This window comes from Chanodichthys erythropterus, chromosome 23 (assembly GCF_024489055.1).
Source record: "Chanodichthys erythropterus isolate Z2021 chromosome 23, ASM2448905v1, whole genome shotgun sequence".
Lineage (NCBI taxonomy): Eukaryota > Metazoa > Chordata > Actinopteri > Cypriniformes > Xenocyprididae > Chanodichthys > Chanodichthys erythropterus.
In genome coordinates, this window is record NC_090243.1 from 6,167,819 (window position 1) to 6,182,360 (window position 14,542).

Consider the following 14,542-nt stretch of genomic DNA (forward strand, 5'->3'; position numbering starts at 1 on the left):
CTGTCTCTGACTCTTTTCAGTACAGTTTGTGCTCCCCAAAACATAACCCATACTTTGGGAATTGAGAAGCCGATTAAAGACGTTTTCATGGATCAAATTATGCTGATGGGTTTATAGGATTTTGGAGGTAAAGCAGGTTTGCCGTAATCACCCTACAGTTGGTTGACTTTCCAGGTCATCTGTTAAACGCAAGAATGAAATTCAATATTTTCTAATAAATGATCAAACTGCTCAGTATACTTCACTCCAGGCTGCTCATGGAGATGCTAATCAAACTGTCATAATATATATGAAAATTTATGGAGTGCAGATCAAAGTCAAACCCAGGAAAGGGGATTGTTTTGTAATTAGTCTCCTTCCTTTTGATTTAATTAAAAACAGCTCAATGCCAAACTCTTTAGAAATCACAATCAGCTGCATAACTTACATGAAAATGCATGCTCACTGACACACTTGTGTTTCTGGGATATTTTATTTATTTAGAATGTTGTGAGTGTTTTTATTTTTTACTTCAGGTGTGATTTATTTCAGAATAATATATTTGTTTGTTTATTATTATTATTATTTATTATTTTATGCCCTTTTAATGTATTTTTGTTCACACGTCATTGTTAGATTTAATTTTGTTTTTTAGTTTATTAAGTCTTCATTTATTCTATTTACATTTTGTTTATTTTTTTTATTTAATTTGAATATATTGCAAATTAGGTTGTCTTAAGTTGGTTTAATTTTTACTTCAGTTTTCTATTTCGGTTAAAAACAAAAAAGTTTCAGTTTTTTTTTTTTTTTTTTTTTTTTAATTTTTGTCAACAATAACAACACTGTTATTACACGTTAAAATCTTAGAATCATGAAGGAAATTGAAAAAGTACCTGTTTAGTCAGAGAGAAAAATGTTTTAAATCATTCTATCTGAAATCATAACCTCTCCGCCAAGGGCGATGATAAAAACAAATGAGCTGCCCTCTCTGGCTCGCGGGGTCACATGGCAAAGTGATCAAAGATTACTAAGCGCACACGTGTTGATGAATCAATACAATGCCATTGGCTAGGCCAAGTATCTCAGAGATTTCGGTCAATGCTATTAGCTTGCATGGGTGTAGGTCAAAACAGGATGAATACTAGTTATAACTGACAAAATAAACTAACCGAAATTACATGTCATTATTTTGTGGCACATCAAATCCGGGGGAAGGTGTCGTAGATGCAATTACTTGTGCACAAATGGTCTTCATACTGCACAAAAAGCTTCTTTTGAGGTCTTGAAAGATGTCAGGTCTCTTAATGGAACAATGCCTGACAAAGCGTCCTGCTCTGCATTCTCATTTGCATATCAGAATGACTGTGAGTGGGTAAAGAACTTCAGTTCCATCAAAAATCGGCTGACAGGTTTTGTTCAGATCAGGAAAGAGCAGACTCTCTCTCTCACGCTCGCAGCACGATGACAGTAATTCAAACTGGGCTAAATGCAATCACACATTATGCTCACTGTTAAGGTAAAGTGAGCATGACTCAGCAGGTTTTAAAGCGCACCATAACTCTGATTGTTAGAGCGTCTGGGAAGCGGGCATAGCTTTTTAATATTAAGCTGTCAAATGGATAGCAGGGCGAATCCCCAGCAAGAATGACTTCAGAGGGACTCGTGCTTGTAGGAGTCCCAGAAGTGTCTTTTCCCATTTCGCTAATGTGCTCCTTAGCCCTGTGAGACACAACTTCGTTGCTGTGAATTTTAATGATGCTTTTAGGGGTTGGGAAATGTGTTAAGAGGGGAAAAAAAACACGGCATCTAAGATGCTGTGAGACAGGATCAAAAAAAACAATGGATGTCAAAAGGCAGTAGAGAAATCTGAGCCTGGGGCTGAAGTAAATCCTTTGAAATTACAAATATGGGCTGGTTTGCACTTCTGTGTGCGTAAGCTTTGGAGGTGTTAGTGGTTTTGTGAGTTTAAAGAAACGGAACAGAGCCTCTTTTATCCGGTTCAAGACATTTAAAACAATCACTGGGGTCCTGCTTTCATAAAAGCACTTTGAATGACATTGACAGCACTTTCCAGAGTAAATACTCAACTCTAGGAGCTGCTTTAGTGTGCTTTAGATTTGAAAAGCTTCAGAACACGCCCATCTGTTAATCATGATGTATTTTCATTTCATTAGGACGTCATCACCTGGAGGTAATGAGGTGGTTTAGTAAAAACACATCCATCTCATGCCTCAGTCACTAGCTTTGTCTCATTTCAAAGGCTGTGTCCTCTAGAGGGCGCATTTTCATTTAAAGGACACCCTTTTCACAAGATGTAATATAAGTCTCTGGTGTCCCCAGAATGTGTCTGTGAAGTTTCAGCTCCATATACCCCACAGATCATTTATTATAGCTTGTCACATTTGCCCTTATTTGGGATTGAGCAAACACACACCATTTTTGTGTGTGTCCCTTTAAATGCAAAAAAGCACCCTTTACAGAAGAGGGCGGAGCTTTAACAGCTCACACTTTGATTGCTCAACAACAACAAAGCTGGAGAATCTCACGCAGCCAGAATGACGAATGTCAGTAATGAGACTGCTTTGGTTTAATGGGGATTTAAAAAAATTAAAAGTGGGTGGATTTTTATCATTGTAGGGTGGTTGTGTTCACACACTTTCAACACACATTTATGTTCAAACACCATGTAAAAGTGAATTTTGCATAATAGGTGCCTTTTAAGTAAACTGACCACTTCATTCCAAAGTCATAAACAAACTATTTATGCTTCACTAGGAATAAGGGTCAATTTTATAATGGTTGCTTTTCTGAAATATGACAAATAAGGACCGACAAATGCGACCTCCGAAGTACGCAGCCTTCGAAATGAGACACTGTCATTAAAAAACAGCCCTATCAAAATAACGCAGCACACATCACTTCACATCACACGTCCTGCTTTAACTTTTAGAGGTTGTAAAGTTTGGGATCAGTAAGGTTTATTTTCAAATAAATGCTGTTCTTTTGAATTTTATTCAAGATGAAAAAGAATCAAAATTTTCACAAAAATATTATCTATGGAAGCTTGTTTCCGCCACCGAATAAAAACATTTAAAAGATAATTGTGACTTTTTTTCTCACAATTGCATGTTATAAAGTCAGAATTGTGAGATAAAAAGTCACAGTTACCTTTTTTTTTATATTTTATTCAGTGGCAGAAACAAGCTTCTTATTGATAATAATAATAAGTGTTTCTTGAACATCAAACCAGCATATTATGCCATAATATTATTGCATATTCTTTGAAAGATCATGTGACATTGATCTTTGCAGTCACAAGACTAAATTGCATTTGTAATTATAGAAAAATAGAAAAGTATTTTTAATACTGTATATTTCATCAAATAAATGCAGTCTTTGTGAACATTGGAGACTTTCTTTAAAAACATAAAAAAAATCTTACTGACCACAAACTTTTGAACAGAAGTGTTTGTAACAATGCCTTAGTAACTAAACGCCTTGGCAAACCATCTACATCAACGTAGTATTTTCTAAAGAAATCTAGTTCAGTGTAAGTTTACTTCACCTTGATGTCTGTTTCTTCAGTTATTTATCACCCTAATAACTATAAAAGCTAGCCCCTTACAGTTTTTATGTGTGGAATTTCTGTGCCATCTTCTCAAAAGGTCTTGTGTCCTCCAACAAAGTGCAAAATCCAAACTTATGATTTTTCTTTTTGTCATATTTATTCCTCATATAAAGACATTTTCCTCCTCATAAGAAATATTTTTATTAGGCATTTGAAAGAACCACTGAGTGCAGTATGATCACCTTTGTCAAATCCAAATATCAGACAAAATCAATATTTACTAATAGACTGTAATTCATTCCGTCTTGTCTGCAAGGTTCAGTGAGGTGTTTTCACTTTGAAACGCCATGAATGCAAAACCTTGGCTCAGCCTGCGCTCTTCAGACAGCGGTTTATGTCAAAAGAACTGAAACATTTTCATTTCTCTGCATGCATTCGAGCTGTGTTGCAGTTTCTAGCTTTTATTGTTTAAAATTGGAGCTTTTTATGACGGGTGTTGCTGAGACGCCACTTCAGCACCTCTGTTTTGGAGGAAATGATGTAACTGCGGGGTTCCAAACTGTCATATTCCTATGGGAAAAGCAGAAAGCAGAGCCTCTCTCATCTGAAGGTCGAATTAGCATTGTGTCGCCGCTTCAGCCTTGTAACCTTCCTCCAATGAAGCCATAAACATTTAATAGAAGCGCTATCAATGCCCACCAGATGGCTCATACAGCAGCACACCTCACCTCACACGATAAGCACAGAGCAAGACGAGTTTTTGGGGCATGAAAGTACCATTTTTACTTCAAAATAATCGACTGTGACTCAGCCCCATGGCTGTAGCGTGTTTTCAACTCGGTTCCTCTCTGGGACTCCGTGTAATTTGCTCTGTAAATATTGGGTACTTAAGCGAAGTACATTGGTTCTGGAAATGCAATTACTGCATGCAAACATCTTCATTGTTATCAATAACAGCGACGCATTAATTTCTGCTCCTGCCACAGTGTCAGATATCGATCGGAATCGAACTGAGGAGATTGCTAATGAAGTTTCTTGGATGCACTGAGGATCAGCTTTGTGTTAAAGCCTTAACTGTCCAAAAACGCAATATTAGTCATGCTAATATTAAGGCGGAATGTTAAAGATCCAGTTGGACGCAATTATTTGTTCTCCCTGTTGGATACTTTAACAAAAGAAGCAAAAATAGCAATTAGCAAACTTATTATTAAAGACTTAGGTGTTTGCTAAGGCTATTATCACTACTATTGCTCAATCTTATGGTTAAAAATTTTAAAACCTAACTTGACCTGCACTGCACAGTTTGTGCGACAGATATGAATGAAAACTTAAATTATGTGGCTTGTTGAGGTGTGTTTTATATAATATAATATAATATAATATAATATAATATAATATAATATAATATAATATAATATAATATAATATAATATAATATAATATAATATAATATAATATAATATAATAATCTATACAGTGCAGAGCATAAATGAGTACTGCACCCCCTCTGAAACTTCTGAATGTCAGCGATTACTCAATTACTTAGAAGACATGTTAGGATTCTTTTAGAGATATAATGTTCCAGCAAGTCTGCTTAATCAATTACCAAAAAAGCATGTCAAAATGATTCAAATAAGATTTTCTTGTCAAGGTGATAAAATGTTGTGTAGCAAAAATGACTGCACCCTCCTAAAAGTTACTAAATAAAATGAAATAAAAACACTTCTGGTGTAAGTTTAAGGCAATGTTTGATCAACAGGCAAGTATGGGTTATAGCCCACTGAATCATTCTCAGACTTAATGCTGAAAACAATGGAAGCACTTGGGTGAGAACTGTCAGGAGACTTATTTCTTAGCACAAAAGAGGATAGTGGTAAAAGAGGATTACCAAATCATTGTTTGAAGTGTTAAAATCTAGCAAAAGTAACAAAGAAATTCAAAAACAATGGACTTGTGACAAGGCCCCTGAATTAATCAGGCCTTCATTTTAAGCTTTCATTTAGTGATGAGGGATTTTTTTGCTAGACAATGAGCAGGAGAAATACCAAGCGAGTGTCTCAGAGCCAGTAAAAGCTATGAAAAGAGTGACTTTTTATCTCACAGAGTAAGATGCAGCCTGTAGAAATGACATGTATGGTTGTTGTTCTCACTGAAACTACAGTACCTACTGTAGCCAAAGCACAGTAAAGTCAGTTAGCCATTTCCAAAGCCCATATTTACAAAATATAGATTCTGGGAATCAATTTTCTGGCCTGATGAGACCAAATCAACCATTTTGGATCTAACATCATCCAAAATATTCTGGTGTTGCTAGAGGAGGAGTACGGTGAGAAGTGCCTGGTTCCCACAGTAAAGTTCAGTGGTAGTAAAGCTCTTATATAGGGATGTATGAGTGCTGACGGTGTGAGGGAGTTGTGCTTTATCAAAGCTGTCATGAATTCCCACACCATTGTGTAATTTAATACACAAACTTGAAAGAGAAGATGTTACCCTTTCCTCATTTCCTGCACTGTTGGACATTTTTTCAACATAACAATGAGGATATGCATTCTCCCAAGGTGAAAAACCTTCTGTGGACATTTATTGCACTCAATCTTAACACTCTTGAGCACCTGTGGGGGATTCTGTAGAGACGAGTTGAGCAACACTCCCCATTAAAGATCAGGGCATTTAAGGAGCTCATCATCGAGGAGTTAAACAGGACAGATGTGACAATTTGTCATGAACTTAAACACTCTGTGCCAAGAAGGGTCAGAGCAGTATATTCAAAATTATGGAGGGCATACAAAGTACTAGAATATTATACATTTGTTGAATTAAATCTAGGGTGTACTCATTTCTGCAACCCTTAATTTAAACAAAATTGGCTAATTTACTTATTTTATGGCAATTAATGACATATATTTCTCAGTTGTTATTATGTATATGTTTAATACATTTTAGTTTTGCCAACTTTCCATGAATTGTATTAGTGATCATAAAGAAAATACATCTTTTGTACTCATTTATGCTGTGCACTGTGTGTGTGTGTGTGTGTGTGTGTGTGTGTATGAGATATGTATGTATATATATATATATATATATATATATATATATATATATATATATATATATATATATATATATATATATATATATATAAAATATAATATAAAATATATATAATATACACCGATCATTATGACCACTGACAGGTGAAGTGAATAACACTGATTATCTCTTCATCACGGTCCCTGTTAGTGGGTGGGATATATTAGGCAGCAAGTGAACATTTTGTCCTCAAAGTTGATGTGCTAGAAGCAGGAAAAATGGGCAAGCGTAAGAATTTGAGCGAGTTTGACAAGGACCAAACTGTGATGGCTAGACCACTGGGTCAGATCATCTCCAAAACTGAAGCTCTTGTGGGGTGTTCCCGGTCTGCAGTGGTCAGTATCTAAAGTGGTCCAAGGAAGGAACAGTGGTGATCTGGTGACAGGGTCATGGGTGGCCAAGGCTCATTGATGCATGTGGGGAGCGAAGGCTGGCCTAACAGACAAGCTACTGTAGCTCAAATTGCTCAAGAAGTTATTGTGGTTCTGATAGAAAGGTGTCAGAATACAGTGCATCGCAGTTTGTGACGTATGGGGCTGCATAGCCGCAGACCAGTCAGGGTGCCCATGCTGACCCCTGTCCACCGCCGAAAGTGCCAACAGTGAACATCAGAACTGGACCACGGAGCAATGGAAGAAGGTGGCCTGGTCTGATGAATCACATTTTCTTTTACATCACGTGGATGGCCAGGTGTGTGTGGGTTGCTTACCTGGGGAACACATGGCGCCAGGTTGCACAATGGGAAGAAGGCAAGCCAGCGGGGGCAGTGTGATGCTTTGGGCAATGTTCTGCTGGGAAACCTTGGGTCCTACCATCAATGTGGATGTTACTTTGACACGTACCACCTACCTGAGCATTGTTGCAGACCTTGTACACCTTTTCATGGAAACGGTATTCCCTGGTGGCTGTGGCCTCTTTCAGCAGGATAATGCGCCCTGCCATAAAGCTAAAATGGTTCAGGAATGGTTTGAGGAGCACAATAACAAATTTGAGGTGTTGACTTGGCCTCCAAATTCCCCAGATCTCAATCCAATTGAGCATCTGTGGGATGTGCTGAACAAACAAGTCCGATCCATGGAGGCTCCACCTCGCAACTTGCAGCTTAAACCGCTTATTTTGTATTAAATAAATGCAGGCCTGGTGAGCATAAGAGACTTTTTTCAAAAACATAAAAAAATCGTACTTAACGATCCAAAAATGTTCAAAGGTAGTGTAAAAAGTGCAATTGCAAAGCATACATTTCAACAAAATTCATGATAGATGTTTTTGGTAAATCTACAGGAATCATTTGCATGTACTGTAAGGAAAGCAGATCGGTAATAATGTACACATCAGCCTCTCCGCCTCTGCATGCATATCTGTTTAATTTCCTGTATGTCTACATGAAGAGGTTTCATAAAGCTGCTGTAATGTGACTTGGCGCTGAGTGTTTCACTCAAGGCTGCTTTTCTGAGCATGTCTGTGCGCACTGCCTCAAGGCCCATCTGTCCACCTCTCATCTGCTGCCGCACATACCTCCGCAGCACACTGCTCATCTGAGTAGCGACTATCAGGGTCTTCGGCTACACACTGTGGTTTGTCAGCATACTTTTGATGAAGAAACATTGAGAGGTCAAGGATCTCATTAAACCGTTGCTTTGATAAAGACTGCTGATCTGACTTCCCTTTTGCAGTTGAATTTCACACAGTTCATTTTAGTGATCTTGTTGGCTGCCACAACATGCTTTATCTACATAGACAATACAGATATTGTGTGTGTGTGATCTAAAGTAATAATAATAATAAAATTAATTTGTACTTAATAAATTCATAAATATAATATTATATACATTATTTACATTTTATTTTTGGATTTATTTATATGTATAAGTATAATGTATAAATAGTATATAATGTTAAATATATATATTATTTACAGTAAAGGGAGTGTATTCATTTTTACATTTTATTTTATGGATTATTTATTCATTCATTCATTTAAGAGGATTTGGATTGGAAGGTGAATTGTTAAAAAACAAAATAAGCTTATATAAATATGTAATTAATTTCTTTTAATTAAAAATACCTAAAAATATGACATGTTCTTGACATGTTTTGTGACATTAACCCCACTGCTACTAGTGATAATTTGTGTATCACCTTCTCTACACAAAAATGCATTTTAGATACTGAAGTTTTGAAAATGCTAGACAATTTGTTGAAACTAAAACATAAGAAAAAGTGGAAGAAAATAAATAATATAAGGCAGCATTTTGAAAGAGACCAGCTTAGATGTATTGCTGAGAGGCGACACCATTTCAAAGTGCTTTGTCGCCACCACTGGTCAAATTATGAACTGCAAGATATCACCAGACACCGCTTTAGGTCTTACTGTTTGATGAAAAATACTTCTCCTTTACTCACTAAATGTGCATCTGTTAAACATCTGCAACCGGGGGTGCTAAGTTAATTGCAAAGTTCAATCGAGGTTATCAGTATTTAGATATCTCCAGCTATTGTTTGTATGAAATTGACTTAATTATCAGTGTGGCATGCTTGATTAACTGGAGGGGCCCATTGTGAATAGTTCATCACTTGTGCACAGACTTAAGTCAGTAGTCTCTGCTTGTTTTTCCTCCTGTCATGCTGCCTTTGAAGTCCGGTGATATTTCTTTAGACTTTGAAGTCTGTTCAGTAGCCTCCGAGTAAAACAACTCATCCAGCGCCTTGTTTACTTCGTGTTCTCTTGCTTCGCCTGGATAATATTTTAGGGGAAATATAATTTTCGTCTGTTTAATGTTTATGCATATTTACTGTTCAGTGGAATTAAGTCTTCTTCAGCATAGGCAATTAAAGGATTCTGGGTCTGAATTTTGAATAGGGAGAGTTGTTTATAATCATTTTGTGTTTAAATTGAGGTACATTGTGCATGACAACTTAGACTTTGTGTAAAGTCCTTCTTTTAGTGTGACTGGACAAAAAAAAGAAAAGAAAAAAAGACCTAAGGCCTTAATAATAATAATAAAAAACACAGATATGACATCCAAAGTATGTAAGGTCTTGAATAGATCTCTTCTATTGAATCCAAAAGGTTTTAATTATATTTTGCTACATGTAAAGTTATTTCAAAGATTTTTAAGTGTCAAAAGGTCATTCGGTTTAACCGTCCAAAGGCCAATACAGCCACTTCATTTGTGATTAAACTATCTTAAAATGTAATAATTGTAGACATTTTTTTATTCTGGCATGATTTTATAATATCATATATCAACATAGTGCAAAATGGTATTAAAATTATGTGTAAAAGTCATTGCTTTATGAGAAAGAATGTCCGGAAAAATGAATTTCATTGATGTCATTCGGAGTAACCAATATAAAGGGACCATTTTGGATCATGCAGTCAATATCATGTGACAGGATGTGAAATCATTCAGACACCTGCACAGGCCACACAGTCGTGAAGCAAAGTAACTAACTTTCTCTTAACTATTTGAAAAATTCATGCTTTCACTTGCTCATATGCATGTCCCGAAACATCAGGTCATTTGGTACAACCGCTATAAAACATGGAAAATTTTGGTTAGACGGAATGACTTTTTTGGTGACAAATTTTGTCCATCTTTTTATGTATATATACTTTTTAATCTTTAACCTTTCATTTAAACCTCTATCTCCTGGTTGAATCAAGTGGCATATATTATAGTTTAACATGTATATGTACAATCAAAATTTATGAAATCGACTGCATCTGAATGTAAAGTTTAACATTTTCATGTAGGAAAAGGTTTTGGTTTAAATCATTTGGCATGTCCTAGAAACAAAATGTATATTTGAGGAGGTTGCTTTACACTTGTATCAAAATTAAAATGTATTGTAAATGCATAAGCATTAAGTTGTTTATATCTTTGGTACATTGCATTTTTCAAGTAATATAGATTTTCAATATTTTTTATATCTGTGGCTGATTGATGTAAATACTGTATATGTTTTGGTAAACAAAACAATGCAGTTTTGCCACTGGGGGTCAGTATGATCTCACTTTCTGACTTCTTGAAAGGTCTATGTAACTGAAGCTGATCTTGAAACCGCATACTAGCCTATTCCCATTACATTTTCAGCATATCTTTCTGTGGCAGGAATAGTAAGAATTGTATACTAGTATGCGGTTCCAAAATCAGCATGAGATTTGATGAAGTTTAGAAGCTGAGATATGATTCTCATAACTTGTTGCAGGAGAATATAAAACCATAGCCTTAGCCAGTCTGGTGCCCCAAATAATAAACTCTCCCCTCCGCTTCAGTGGCCTCAAATGACTTTAAGCAAGAGTGTTTTAAGAGACCCCGAAATCTTAATTTGGTCACATACCAGTCAGCAGGTATAACTCCATTGTGAGTGGCACCTGGGTCTCAGTGAAAGCAATAGCAATGCTCAGTGATCAAGAGAAATGTACTCTTTTGTTGCCGGATGGCTGGGGCCATTGAAGTTGAGAGGCATTGAACTCTGTCTGGCACCCAGATTACAGCACCGCTGCTGCTCGGGGTTTCCAGAGAGCAGTTCAAATGAATGAGACCCAGAGACTGAGAAAACAGTGTCGTTCCCACCAGGTTATGCGAGGGCATGTTTTCTCCCGCTTCACTCATTAGAACATTTTCACAAGCACCCCTGACGGGTTTGGTGAGAGGCTTCGGGCGGCCGATTTAATTAAAACCACAGTAGGCGGATTTGTGCATTCACAGCTTTTGGTGGACACTTATAGACAAAACTTTTCTTATCCTCTCCACTTCCTACTCTTCTCTGCACCTTTAATTCATGGAAATCCTCATATTAAAAGACCTTAACTGTTTGGGACATGCATAAAACCGTACTTTTGTCTCTTTTAGATAATCAGATACTGGCTTTTGGAAAGCTTGTAAGCACATCCAACACTTACGAGGATCACGACCCCAAAGAAGGCAGAAAACCTGTGACGGTGACCACAGACAAGCCACTGTTATGGAGCATGGGAATTAAACGACTGAACAAAGGACCAAGCCTTTAAAAAGTGCCTTTTTGCAGCACCAACAACCTTTTATTAATGAGGACAATGAGTAGTGTAACCTTTGATTTATTAACATAGCCAAATATAAATGTTAACACAAACAAAAAACAAGATTTGTACAAATGTTTGCATTCAGTCCATCATCCAACATGGTTTCAGGCAGCCGAAGGTCTGTTTGGCTTCACGATGCAGCTGGTTCAACCACCACTGTTAAGAGAAACAACAACAATCCTGCTTTAATCACAGAGTAAATCCAATCAAAGGCTCAAAAGGCAATTTGCACATCTTAAATGCACTGTAGTTGTATATTAGATGTTGGAAGTTTAATGATTTTTGTAACCTAATTTTTCACAATTCTAGTAATAAAAGTGTGAATTACACTGGTAATTGTGTTCTTGTGGATTACTTACACAATGATGTTGTTGATGGGGATGTGGATGAGTTTGACAAAGAATCCAATGAAGCCCATAATGGCAAATCCAATCGCTGTTGCCATGGCGATCTTTTGGAATTCTAAACAGCAGGAGGGAAAAATTAAATTAAGCTTTTTTCATAATTGAAAAAGAGATGTCTTCATGTTAAATATGCTCAATAAATACAAAAACATTGTATACAGTCTGCAGATGGAGATTAACAGTCAATGTTATTTTAATATCTCTGAAAACAAAGTCAACATAACACTTATGAACATGTTTGTTAACGAAAAGAAAAATTGAGTTTATTTCCCAGCATTAATTGTTTCAATGTTTGAGACTTTCATCTTACAATTCTAACTTTTTCCCCCCTCACAACTGTGTTCAAAAACAAGGAAAAGGGTCAGAATTGAGTCATTTAAAAATAAATAAAATGGAAGGGAAAATAAACTATTACCTTTTCTTTTTATATATACACCGTAGCAGAAATGAGCTTTCATACCTTCCTCCCTAAAATGGCTGTCTGCTTGTAATATTTTCTAATTTTCATTTTAAATGAACTTTTTAGCCTGGTTTCACAGACTAGGCTTAGATTAAGCCAGGAGTAGGACTTAATTAAATTAGGACATTTAGGCCCGGTTTCACAGACAGAGCTTAGCCTAAACCAGGATTAGGCCTTAGTTCAATTAGGATATTTATGTAACTTTTATAAACATACACTAGAAAAAAAACAAAACAAAGAAAAACATCTTGAGTCAAAATAGTGGCACTGCCATATTTATATTTAAGATGTGTCAGTACAAGTTGCTTTCAGTTAAAACAGCTCAAACATGCATTTTAGGCTTAAGCTAGTCCTAGACTTGTCTGGGAAACTGGGGGTTAAAGGGTTAGTTCACCCAAAAATGAAAATTCTATCATTAATTACACACCCTCATGTCATTCCAAACCTGTTAGACTTTTGTTCATCTTCGGAACACAAATTAAGATCATTTTGATTAATTCTGAGGGGTTTTTGTAGCTTTCTACTGGTCTTTTCCAGTAGAAAGCAATGAAATTACCACATTCTATGCTATTGAATAAAGTCATTATTTTTGTTTTTCTGCACAAAAAGTATTCTTGTCGCTTCATAACATTAAGGTTGAACAACTGTAGTCACGTTGACCATTTCAATTATGGTTTTACTACTTCTTTGGGCCTTTAATGTGGTCATTTCATTGCTTTCTATGGGAGATTAAAAAGATTTCAGCAAAAAATATCTTAATTTGTGTTCCAAATATGGGGGTGAGTAATTAATGACAAAAATTTAATTTTAGGGTGAACTAACCCTTTAAGTAGCTTTTATAAATGTGTCTTAAACATTACTGTTGTTTCTCTTCTCAATACAAAATCTAAACAGCTTAAGCCTTGTCTGTGAAACCAGGCATTAAAGTTCTAAAATTTAAGACTTTAATATATCAGTTCTAGCATTGATTCATCCTGAAAATCTTTTATGCTTATCAAATCTTTGAATTTAAAAGACAATGGACTATACATGCCTTTTCTGTCTGGCTTTGTGCATCTCTTCACGAGTCTGATGGAGTCCTTGACGAACTGCCTGCTTGGCTCCACGAACTGCATGACCTGATCCATCTTGAAGTGATGCTGAAAAGAGAACAGAGCATTGGTTTCACATCTGTGAAATACTTCGTTTTAACATCCTCATCAGAGAACAGAACACGAAGCACAAACAGATCACAATCAGACATCTGCACTACATCAACATCTCCTCACAGGAAAGAGATCATGAACCACTTAACGTTGCATGTTATAAGAGTTTTACGACGTATGACTGGATTTAAAATTTCGATTTCATCATTCAGTTGATACTTTTAAGACCCCGAAACCCTAGCACAGGAAAAGCTAGTTTTTAAAAATATATGTTCTCAAAGGGACCCAATTGTTAAATCCTTAACTTAGTTAACTAACCACAAGTCTTTAATAATCAATTTGACTAACGTTTCTGCTTGACTCACTAGCACTGTTAGCCTGAATGCTTCGCACTTTACACTGCATAAAACAGTTAACAAATGATTTTGAAATTGATCTATAAACATATAGAACATACACAACTAAAACTGAAGTATTTTCTAAGCTTATATTAAGAAAGTGATCGTATGTGATCAGTCAGAAAGTGTTTACGTTACCCTGAAACTCACCGCTAACAGCAGACACGTCCTCAGTAACGACACAGAACCCTATAACCTTATTTTAAAGCTAAATTTTTACTTAATACCAATAAAGATTACTCAAAACGTGAGGTAGACAAAAAGAAACTTACCTGTGTTGGCAAATCGAAGGCTAAAGCAGTGGTTCAGCTGGATGTAACAAACTGACTCCGCTGTATGTTACGCCACGTAGATTTAACTGCGGAAAGACTGACGCAGCGCTAAGAGTGACGCATGCGCACTAGCTCACAACTCCTGCGCACAATGACGT

The 14,542-nt window shown here is 36.3% G+C and overlaps 2 protein-coding genes across 3 annotated transcripts in view; one reads left to right on the forward strand and one right to left on the reverse strand.

Moving 5' to 3' along the window:
• The window catches only part of tpk1 (thiamin pyrophosphokinase 1), an 84,526-nt gene extending 72,667 nt beyond the window's left edge, over positions 1-11,859 (forward strand). For both annotated transcript variants that reach the window (XM_067378403.1, XM_067378404.1), the window contains exon 9: positions 11,497-11,859. In XM_067378403.1, the coding sequence (XP_067234504.1) occupies positions 11,497-11,654 (158 nt within the window). In that variant the 3' untranslated portion in view covers positions 11,655-11,859. The remainder of the gene's footprint in view (positions 1-11,496) is intronic.
• Positions 11,705-14,542, reverse strand: sec61g (SEC61 translocon subunit gamma). The gene is made up of 4 exons (XM_067378405.1): positions 14,385-14,542; positions 13,603-13,708; positions 12,065-12,167; positions 11,705-11,861 (listed from the first exon to the last, which is right to left on the reverse strand). The coding sequence occupies exons 2-4, from the start codon at positions 13,694-13,696 to the stop codon at positions 11,852-11,854; spliced, it is 207 nt and encodes a 68-aa protein (XP_067234506.1). The 5' UTR covers positions 13,697-13,708; positions 14,385-14,542; the 3' UTR covers positions 11,705-11,851.